At 36.3% G+C, this 11,739-nt stretch overlaps 1 protein-coding gene across 1 annotated transcript; it reads right to left on the bottom strand.

Moving 5' to 3' along the window:
* Window positions 1-362: 362 nt before the first annotated feature.
* Window positions 363-11,134, bottom strand: LOC308184665 (synaptotagmin-4-like). The gene is made up of 4 exons (XM_080571963.1): window positions 10,639-11,134; window positions 7,018-7,832; window positions 5,436-5,556; window positions 363-3,164 (listed from the first exon to the last, which is right to left on the bottom strand). The coding sequence occupies exons 1-4, from the start codon at window positions 10,670-10,672 to the stop codon at window positions 2,857-2,859; spliced, it is 1,278 nt and encodes a 425-aa protein (XP_080428089.1). The 5' UTR covers window positions 10,673-11,134; the 3' UTR covers window positions 363-2,856.
* Between the last annotated feature and the right edge of the window lie 605 nt (window positions 11,135-11,739).

Here is an 11,739-nt window from a genome sequence, read left to right as displayed (position 1 = left end):
CAAAATGGAATGTCATCAGGATTCCAACAGTAATGTGACTTGCATTTTACTTCTTTCACCTACTATTCTAGAATTCATCCTCATTTAGTAGGACTCAGATTTTCCAACACAGGCAATGCCTCAAGTTCTAGCCTGAGCATATAGTAAAATTCAAGACAAATACACCAAGAATCTGAGAATAAAGAATATGTGATAAGCCTGGGTAATATTTGGCAGAATAACTCTGATCCACCTCTGTGAGAAGAGGAAGATTTTTTAGGTCAATTTTTTTTTATTTTTTTTTGACAGAAGCATGAAAGAGTAAACTGTGAGCAGAAATAATAGCACAAGTCTCTGGAAAAGACACGTTGGTGGGATAATTGTTTTGGGATGGGATGAACAAAAGCAGCAGTTTATTCTTGTCTTACACACATGGCACAACATACAGAACCAGCACAAATAACTTACAAAATCTCATACACCATGCTTCCTCTCGAACAGTTTCTATTAAGTTACAACACCATAACAAATCAGGTATTTAGTTACGACAGATTTCCATACATGGATAGCCTCCCAATCAAGGAGTTATTGTTTTTGTAAACTACTTAGACAAACATCATTTTTTTACATGTTTAATACAATACAGTATCTTTAACAGAGTTCAAGATATTCACAGTGAGAATTGAATACTTTATAAAACAGCAGAATTTCTCATCTCAAGACAGGTCTACATTCGCTCCTGCCTTGTCTGGTTTACAGATGTGTTACAAGTCTTCTTTACTCAACTTTCCAAGCTAAACATTGCTTTAAATGAAAAAAAAATCTATTTACAGTTTTTTCAATTTAATAAAAATTTCTTTGCTTCCCTTTCCCATTCCTACCCCCTACCCCCATCAATGACTGCCATTTAGCTGGTAGAAATATTAACCCTCAGGCTGCTATATAAACTTTTAAACAGTTTTGATGGCAACTTGTTAGATGCAAAATGAACAATGGTCATAGCCCATCATTAACTTTAAAGGGTAGATTTTTTTCTCCTGATGTCAGAATTTGTGTCCATTGGAGACAGATGACACCTGTCATCTGATTTTTAGAGATAATGTGTTATTCATGGGCCAATATACAAAACCTCCTTTCTTTCTTTTTTTTTTTTTAATTGCAGGCAATCCCACTCCACCACGCTATTTGGTGCAATCACTTTCATTATGAAGTTTGTTATGTCCTTACTAGAAATAGTAACAACTCTGGCCGCATGGTACTGCCTTAAACTCTCCCAGACAATATTAAATCAAAGAGTGTCTCCCCCTATCTATGGTGCCATTGTGCTGGGTTGTCTCACAAGAAGAGTTTTGCTCTGTGATTCCACTTCAAACCCCACTGAAGCCTGTGGGCATCTTTTCTTTGACCTAGTGTCTTTGAATTATATCTACTTGATATAATTGGGTTGGCAAATTCTAGCCCTTGAGCAGTTCATCAGCTTTCTAAAGAAATAAGCAAAAAAGATTCCTCTCCTTTATACATACAATATGCATTTTTTTACATTGAGTGTTATCATAGAAAGCATGTTTATGTTATTTTGAAAATGAATTTTTACAGAACTTTATAAACACTGTCATATCAAACATTCTCAAAAACTGGATAAATTACTGACACAAAACCTGAAAGAGCCTCAATAGAATTCTTCCAGTACTATTTCTATTCTTGCATATTTCATATTTCAGTGTCCTTTACTGCAAATATAATTTGGCCATATGGGAACAGGGAAAAGTCAACAAATCTCCAACAGTTTTGAATAAGACCTGCATCCGTTGTTCAATGAGCGTAACTGAACATCTAAAACACTTTTTTTTTCCTGGCATGCCCATTCTCTTACCTTTACTCACATTGAGCAATACCTCAATTCCCAAATAGTTTCATTCACTTTAGTGGGATTACATGTGACAAAATGACATATGCAAAAATACTGAAAACTGTTTTCCACTTTTTAAATCATTCTTCAGTTAACAACTAACATCATCATATTCTTCTTTATATATAATGTAAAAATTACATAGGAGTAGTATTTGCAAACTTCTGTATCAGAAATCAGTGTACAAACTTTAGGAAATAATCTTATAGTTGTGCTATAGTTCTGACAGCCTAAAAATGTATGAAGTGTGACCAAGAGTAAATTTCACAGGCCTAGATGCTTTGTTTATATACTTGGGTTTTGACACTTTATATTCCCCTAGCCTGGCACAATTTAAGTTTAAGCATACATATGTCACACTAGCATGAAATTATAAAACTTTTTCTTACCACCACCAATTTTCAGTACAATCAGTAATGGATATTAATGCATATCAGCTAAGTGAAATGCACTTTTCAAGTAGTTTGTCTAACATAATACTGTATAAATTATAATGACAGTTTGTTTTCCTATCCTGCAAAAGTTAAAAAATGCATTAAACTTTGTATGTTGTGAGTAGTCTTATTGACTGTAATGATATAACTCACAGCTCAGGAAGCTAAACGGCTGAAAAAGGTTTTGTATTCTGTCTCACTATTTTCTTTGTTTTTCATTTAATGAAACAATCAAAAAGAGAAACTTCCTTATTGAAGTTTATACTGCTTCAGAAGTTTTAGGCTATGTAAACTACAGAAGAATATAAATTTAATCAAATTAAGTTAAAGCCTAATGAAATAGAAATTCCTTTATTTACTCTGAAAATTTAGTTACCTTCTATTTTGATAATTCAATCCAGTTTTTACTCCCCCACCCCCACAAAAAAAGTCTTGTAGTTACAAGCCTGTAATTATACATAGCAAAGAAAAAAAACTGCTCCTTGCCTATGGAAATATATATAGTTTTTCAAGTTCCAACCCCTCTCTGAACTGCTAACCATCACACAACATATGCCATTTGGCAATTTGTCTCCTAGGATATTCACAAATTTCCTTCCAGTGTTCTCCACCTGTTCCTTCTGCTGAATATCCCAAGGTTAACCGGCCAATGACCTCTTTTCTTGACCCTCTATCTGAATCTAAAACCAAAAATTCAATGCTGATATCATCAAGGCCCTCACAAGGAATGTCAAAGACAAACAATTCATTGAACACTGCATTGGGGGTACACTTCTTCACATGGGTTTTCTTTTTAGAAATTCTTTTCTTACCATGGTACAGGTTCACTTTGACATAAGGATCTGCAATGAAAAGAAAGAACACAGATAAGCTATTGAATTGTCATTTAGAAATTCCTTGATCTAGTTGATGGTAAACTTTGTAATATACCAACAGAATTATGTCCCAGTGAGGGCTAGTTTCAAATTACTGAAGATGATTTGTCTCATTCAGTTTTTTTTTTTTTTTTGTATTTGCTTCTGAATTAGTCTGTAAGCTCCTTTTATGGTCACCAAATATGTAATCAAGACAGTCAGTAAAGTTTAGGACATAATTCATCTAACCAAATGCTGGTGACTCCTCCATGAGATAAATCCTGCCCTGTAGTCTGTTAACCTTCATGTTTACATCTCTACTGCCTCTAAAAGTGGTCTGAAAGAACATAAAATTGTAATGAATTCTGACAAATATATATCACTATATATTTGCATGTAATAGAAATCTGCTTTTCACACATTTTACAAGTAGGGGATAATCATTAGTGTTAATAAGACTCATGGAAAGCAAAGCCTCAAAACCAAGAGAATAATCCCATGCTGATAGAATGGATGCAATTCATTTCAGTTGTGGATCTTTCAAAGTCAATTAGTTTGATTAAATTTCTCCCACCAATTTTTATTGAACAAATTTAACATTAAACTTTAAATGTAAGGCTACATTTCTTGATAGGATATGTACTTGACTTTATGTCTGTACTGTACTATTGAAAAAGGGAAGAGAAAATATCCATATTTTAGCTCTGTTAAACAATTTTGAGTGTTTGCAATCCTCAGAATTTTTCAACTGTTTCAAGATTCCTTCATTATTGTCTTCAACAGTGGCTATACTTCTTCTTCGGAGCAATTCTAAAGAACACTTCAGAAATCATCCATTTCAAGTATATTTATTTTGCATTTATATTTACACGTATTTCAGTGCAAATATGTACCTGTTTCCAAAATCTCATGGTGCAGAGATGCAATACAAATCGCTTTCTATCAAGTGAAGTAGTCTATGCAAACAGTCAGCTAATAAACATCAAGAACAGTTGAACTTTTTTTTTTTTTAAATTTAAGTGAAATTAAAATTGACCCATATTTAGAAATTCTATGCCAAAGCTATCAGACTGAAATGGTCAGATAATGAAAATTTTTTTGTTTCCTTGGATTGACAATGGTTTGACAGGAGTAAGGTATGATAGAATACATCTTCACTCTCATAATCTATCATCATAATAAACATTTTAAAAAAATGGCTTTATATAATTAAAATGTTCATTAGCTTTGGATTGAGAATATGCTACACAAGCACTAAAAATATCAAAATCAGTATCCATCAGCGCTTTCATGCCATTGTTCATTTCTTTTTAAATGAACTTTTCTGACTGTTATTTCTGGCTAATAGATAAGGCTGGAATGTTCCTCTTGATTTTATTAAGACTACTAGGAGACCTCAGCACCAATATTTCTTGGTGTTAGAAGTAGAAAGACTGTATTATTGGCTGTAGTAATTATGATTCAGTAGCTCCAAAGGCTACTTCCTCCTTCCTTCAAGAAAATCCTGTGTGTTGAAAGAGTTAAGCCTTACACAGAATCAATAGCAGATGTGCTACAGTTTGTTTAGTCCTCTGCTGTGTACTGTTCTTCTTGTGTGTTTGTCTTATTCTCAGGTGGTTAGTATATTGCATTTTAAATTTTATGTTATATTATCTAGCATTAACGTGCATCTAAATGCAATTCTAGTATTGACTTCAAAGAAAGTTTCACTGAATGCAAAATGGCACAAGACCAGGAAAAGGGACTGCAAAAGCTTTAGTATACCCCAAGCAGTGGGATAGTTCACCTTTTCACCTTGCCAGATAAATGTTAATGCTCAGTGGGCCAAATTCAGCACAGATGCAACTGGTTGCCTTTTTGGATGCTAAGCTGAAATATACCATAATATACCCTATGAGGATCTCACTCAGTATTGATCGTCATAAATAAACTGATCTTTTGTCATAAATAAAAGCTTTTAGTATCCGCAAACAACATCCCATACTTAGGTCAGATGGGTTCTGTTCAAGACAATGACAAAACTCATTGGCTTCCAGTGCTAACAGATGTCGTATTTTTTCTAATGTGTTTGAAGAACAAATTTCTAAAATATATACTCTGCAAAATAAAGCATTGACCTAGATATGAATGAAATTAATAGGCTGCAAATAATACAGACACATTTCTGGGCTATTTTTAATCTTTGAAATGTCACGTTTCAACTGTCTTCTATCTGTTTATTGTACATTCTTTGGCCTTATTCATTAGTAAAACCATTACCTGATAATCCTGACACATCAGATTTAGGTAGATGCCTGGCTTTTAAAACAACAACAGTTAGCGTGTTTGTTATAGACTGATAACAGAGAGAGATCAGTAATTCTCCACGCCCAGATGATTTCTGAGGAAATTAAAGAAAAAAAAAAAAAGAAAGAAACAAAGAAATAAGACTATTTACGAGCAATTATATTGACCATGCTTGAAAGTAGAGCTAATAAGATTTCTAAAATGTCACATAACTGTGCATCCCAGACTAGTGTAGAAGTATATAATTTATGGAGCTATGCTGCTTTGTCTAGCAAATATAATTTCCCTGTACTATAGTTACATAACTCTTCTTATCGTTAGCTATTAGACTGAACAAAAGTAAATAAGTAAATAAATAACTAAATGAAAATATGGGTTGACATGACATCATTAGCTTCACAGATTAGAAATGAAATCCTACATCCTGAGAAAAAAGTCTCAGTGAAAGAAAAACACTTTAAGAAAAACAAACTTCTGTGAAAGCTATGTTGAAAAAAAAAAGAATAAAGGTAATATACAAAAAATCTTCCATAAAATCTTTTTATCCATTAGCTATTCAAAAACAATTAGTGAAATCTCATCCCTGACACTTTCTAACGTAGTATAATATAAATGGAATAAAGATGAGATCAAAGACTTTCTCTATGATTATTAGATTTGAATTTGCAGGAGTAATTTAGTTCACAGAAAGGAGGAAGTCAAGGGAAGCAAGCAAAAAGAATACCTTATATACCAGAAAACCCAGTAAATTATCAACAAAATATCAGTGACATAGTTATAGTTGTAACATAGTGATAGAATTGCAAAATAATGATATTAGTTAAAGGTATGTGTCTGGTAGACATTTATTTGATTTGTCAGCATGCTTGCTCTTTGAAAACAATCAGATTGAATGTCAATATACAGTCCACTTCCTTAGCAGAGATTAAAAGACGTGTATGTGAGGCATGTGCATTTCTGTGGTTCAGCTATGATTGTGGTCTTTACATTCTGAAATGAGACAAAATTATTTTACATATTTTTAGCGTAGTGAAGTTAATATGCTTTGTCATTGACTTCAGTGAGGTTTTGGCATCTCCCTCATATCTTACTGTCCTTAGAAGTGCTACAGCCTCTGCCATGGTTGTTAAGAGAGAAAAGGTAGTAACAACACTGAAGTGAAAGAACGTGCTACTGCACCACCAGTAGAGTCTCAAAGAGGTTCCAGTTCCTTCAATAAAGACTATCTGTATTCTTTAAGAACCTGCTTATCAACCCTTGGAGATGAAGTGAAAGATTTGCATTGATTTCAATAAACTGATAAAACATGATTTCAAACAGAAAAGAGGAGTAATAACAATAATAATAATAATAATAATAATGTATAAATCTTTGCATTCTTTCCTGTAATGTTCTTTTATTTCATTTGTATAGCTACCTCCTTGTGCTGCCATTATGGAAACATCTCAGTAGCTTACATGGTAAACTTGTACCCTTCTCTTTCCAATATGCTAGCACAAGAATCATAGCTAAAACTAGTACAACACTTCTAAATTTTAAATAAGAAATATGTTACCCTAACATTTCTTTTGATGATCTCTCTGTCCATTAGCATCCTTCCTTCTGACAATTCAATTCCTTCAAGGGGGATGAGGACTTCTCCAATGACATCATCTCTGGAAAACCTGTCAAAGCTCAAGATCATAAAGTGAAGTGCTAAGTCTTGAATTTGGCTGTAGGGGATCCCATAGAATGTGAAAGTCTCATCAAAAGCTGGATCTAAGGTTTTTCTCAGCACTCTGGTTTTCACCTTGTGCTTTTTCTCAGGCAGGATTGTCATTTTGATGTAGGGATCAGAAGTCATTGACTGTTCATCCATTGCTGGCAGCCCATGTGCTTCCTTGATGTTCACTACAAATGCCTTTTTCTCAAAGTTGTACTCTAAAGAGAAAAAGAGTGTTCCTAGCTTGTCTTGTTTTTCTTCAGATGAAAGGGATGTGATGGACTTTAAACTATCGGGGGATACTGAATCTTTCTTACTTTCTGAAAAGTGTTTCAGAGACACATTTTCAAGATCTGGAGAGCTCTGTATTTTAGAGGTTGTTTGGGGGAAATTGCCATTTAGATCTCTTTTCTCTAGGTCTAGACGGAGAGAATTCTTAGGCATTGCCAATTTGTTCTTTGCTTCACTTTTATCATCTGCTCCAACCTTCTTCTTACTGTTGAGATTCTCAGGATAAATATCAACTCCCTTCAGAACATGGACAAACTTATATGGAGGGGTCTTGTTGGATTTGGAAGATTTGCGCTGGCAGCAGATCCAAGCAAAAAGGGAGACAGAGAAGACAAGGCCAAATGCACTGAAGATCCCAACCACTGTAGGAATTTCATCTGCAAATTAAATAAACAGCAACAAGCACATCAGCAGCAATGCCTTGGACTCTGTGTGATATTTAATAAAGTAAGAATTTAGCAAAACAAACTGGTACAAGATGGTAATAGCAGCAGAGTCAATGGACTAAAAGTGCTTTGCATTGTACGTATCACTCGCCACCTTCAGGCGTGAATGTGAAGTCCCATACAAAGACAATTGCTATGTTAGTATTTTTCCATATATTGGGTGTCTGGAAGGAAAATACTGTTCTCATCCTAACAGCAATAATCATAAGTAATAGCTCGACTATCTCATCCCTCTAGGTGTAGTTTCTGTGTTTATATGTCAGTGAGTAAAACTAGTTCAGGTTTCAGCTTTGAATTTATGTAGCTTTGTTGGTTAGGTAGTACAGATTCTGAAATACGTGTTACTTATAGATACATCATCTGCTTTTCACACCACTTCCTAGAACACTTTGTACACTCAATTAACTCATTCTTATGGTCTGATCCCATAACTGCCTGGAGGTATCTCTTGAAAAAAATCTGAGTTTAATAGGAGGTTATAACACTCAGTTTCAATGGGATTTTCCATACTTTGCAGGAAAAAGACTACTAAGAAAATTTAGGATAATTATATACCGTGTATTATACAGATGGATGTGACACTGGGCAGTTACATGTGAGTCCAAAGCTGAAAAAATTGCTTAAGTGTATCACTGATACCCATTAAGCTTTGAATTTAAAACACTATGAATCAAAGCAATGGAGAGTTTACAGGAAGGATCACTACTTTTTAGGAGTATATAAGAAAAACATTAAACCAGAATTCTCCTCTAGCTTAATATGAATCCTGTACTAAAATACTGAATGAAGAGAAAACTGAGCAAGCGTTACAACCTCAATTGTCACGTGGATACATTAGTTACATATAGAGTATCATTAGCCCTTCACAAGCATGCATTGAAAGGGCAAATGAGCACAACTAATTAGAAATCCAATTTTGCCCATAAGTAACACTACTAAGTGAGTTTAAACCTCCCACAATGTAACAATAAGAGCTTAATATTTATTCTCTGCAACAATGGAGACCAGTAGAATATTAATGGAATGATATTGTTGATGCATAAAGGCAATTGTGTAACAATTCTGGTTCCTCTAGCAAATAATTGGCAGATCCTCCTGGATGAGAGAAGCAAAACTATCCCCCTCTATGAATTACCAAATCAGGTTCATCTAGGTAAAATCTGGACAAATAGATGTGCTACCATCATAACTTTGCTTTTCAGTGAGATGAGTCAAAAAAAATACAATACCATCACAACAAAGTAGGAACAAAGTGTTCCAGCACAGAAGGAATCAGGCCTGGCTATTAATTGCTTCTAACAATGCTCATGCCACTTCACCTTTGCCTACAAACCGTATCAATCTACATACTTAATTATAAGAATTTAATGAGATGACTGAAAAATATATACATAATCAAAAAGTATTTTTTCCAAGTTAAGCACGTGGCTCTGAGTTTCAAGAATTCTCTGAGCTGCAGAAATGTAAATGTACATGGTATAAAGGTAGAAAGCAAGGAGTAACTGAAAATTAATTAGAATACTTTAAATAGCTTTTAAGAAAGATTTGCACATTTTCAATACTTTTTCATGAGATGACAATTAAAATTTTTATAGTAATGGAAATTATGCTATATTTTTATTCTACAAATACTGAAAGCAGTTGTAGAATCAATTTAGTATTTAAAATATTAATTAACTGCCTTAAATAAGCAAATAGATGAGGATGATGTCACAAGCGTAGTTAGAAACATTAAGTGGGTGGGGTAGGCAGGAAAGAAGATGTAACGGTAACTAAAATGTTTTTATATCTACAGCTAATTATATTACAACCTGAATTTCTTGCTGTTGTCATAATGTAAATCAGTTAGTTAGCATTCAAGGCAGTGTATTAATAGGAAACATCACTTATTGATCCTGGGAGAAATTATTGTTTCAGTTATGTGATGCAAATCTGGAGTCACCTCACTTAAGTCAGTGGAATGATCCTTGAATTAAACCATTGCTAAAGCAAATAACATCCAGGCTAGAGTCAATATTTGTAAAGCAGAGTTCAGAAACATTTCTACTCACAGCTTTTCTGAGTAAAGCTGTTTAGTTACCTATTTCATAAGTGCACATTATGACTTTTTCTGAAACTTCCAGTATCACAGTTATTCAATGTGTAGAAATGACACAACTGAAAAGTTCATTGTTATCATTGCTATTCTCAGTGAACACAGATTAATCACGACAAAGCTGTTTAGCCAAAAACACTGGAATCCTGTATTTTCATCCTCCTAGCAATGTTCTTTACAGGACTACATTTCACTTTAACTAACGGTTGACAAGTCTTCCTCTATGACAAGTAAAAAGGAATGACAATTATTCCAAGAATGACAAAGATTTTCTCTTTGGCACAAGATGCGTTTACATCATTTAACTCCGAAGCCGTGCTACTTTAACCGAGACAGAGAAAACAACCTCAAACCTCCGTCATCCAAAAACGCACCTAGTCAAACCTCTCCATCTCTCCCAGTGATTTAACGCAGGGAACAGATAGGGGGGAAAGGAAGAGAGAGGGATAAAAGGGAAAGAAAGCAAATTCACCCAACTTCTGGAATCGAACAGAACTAGGGGAAATCAGGTTCCTCCCAACACGCCGCGTGCTGGGAGTCGCCGGGGTGGCTCAGCAGAGCCTGCCTGCATGCTCTTCTCCTGGGGAAGGGAGCAGCCCCCAGCAGCCTCCAGCCCCTCTGCCGGGACGGGGATGCGCTTACCGAAGTGCTGGCGGCTGGCCGCGATCGGAGCCATGTTGGCGGCGTGCGCTGCCCGCGGTGCTGGGGATGCTGCCCGCTGTGCAGGGGATGCTGTCCCCGGACCTGGGGATTCTGTCCGCGGTGTTGGGGATGCGGCCTGCGGTGCTGGAGCTTTCTGACGGGAAACAGGAGCCTCCCCCCCGGTGTCCAGAGACCTGCCCGGAGCTCCGAAGCTGTCTCCGTCTCTCAAACCACCCGGGCAGCCGGCTTTTCCAACGTGGTTAAAAAAAAAAAAAAGAAAAGAAAAAAAAAGAAAAAAAAAGAAAAAAAACAACGGAAAACAAAACCTGGAGACACGAGCGGTGGGGAAGGTGGAGGAGGAGGATGCGAGGGGGCTGGAGGAGCGGGGGGAGGGGAAGCTTCGGTCCTCCCCTTTGCACACTGATATGCAACCTCCTTCCTGTTTTGGCTCTTCTGTGTAGCTCTGCCCTGAGACTGAAGACGTGGCTGAAACCCAAATTGACGCAATCCTGACGCTACAGGGCTGAAATCAGCACGTTTCCCACTTACCATCCCCCCCTCCCAACTACCACACCCTCCCTCTCTTCGTCCCTTCTCTGCCCTCCCCCCCCCCCCCCCCCCCCATTTTTCTGGGATTTGAACACTCACTCATTGATTATTTTAACTGCTGTGCTGCAGGATATGAGCTCCCACCCTCTGTCGGACACAGACAGGGGAATGCTAATGTCTGTGATTCAATGCATCTTGTGTAATACACGGGTGTGTCTGTTTTGCTGGGGTAAGATCTGTCTATCTGCTTATTTATCTATCAGCTGGACAGGCTACAATGATGTGAAGGAGATGCCAGCTCAGATGGTCCAGATGCCTTGGCTCCAACTGCAAGGCAGTTTTCTCCTATGACTGACGTGATACACTTACTGGATTTGAATCACGAAAACTCCTGATGTGTTCTCCCTGTCCCTCCTCCCTGATTCTCCCCACCAGCCACTCCGACATAAAACCCTAAGCCCTCACTTTGCAAATATATTTCTCTTCTCCTCTTAACCTTTCTTCTTGTCTGGGAAAGAGCTGACTCTACTGAGATACTTCTGGATTTTACCC

This window comes from Anser brachyrhynchus (assembly GCF_964034855.1).
Source record: "Anser brachyrhynchus genome assembly, chromosome: W".
Classification (NCBI taxonomy): Eukaryota; Metazoa; Chordata; class Aves; order Anseriformes; family Anatidae; genus Anser; species Anser brachyrhynchus.
This window is presented reverse-complemented; position numbering and strand designations above follow the sequence as displayed.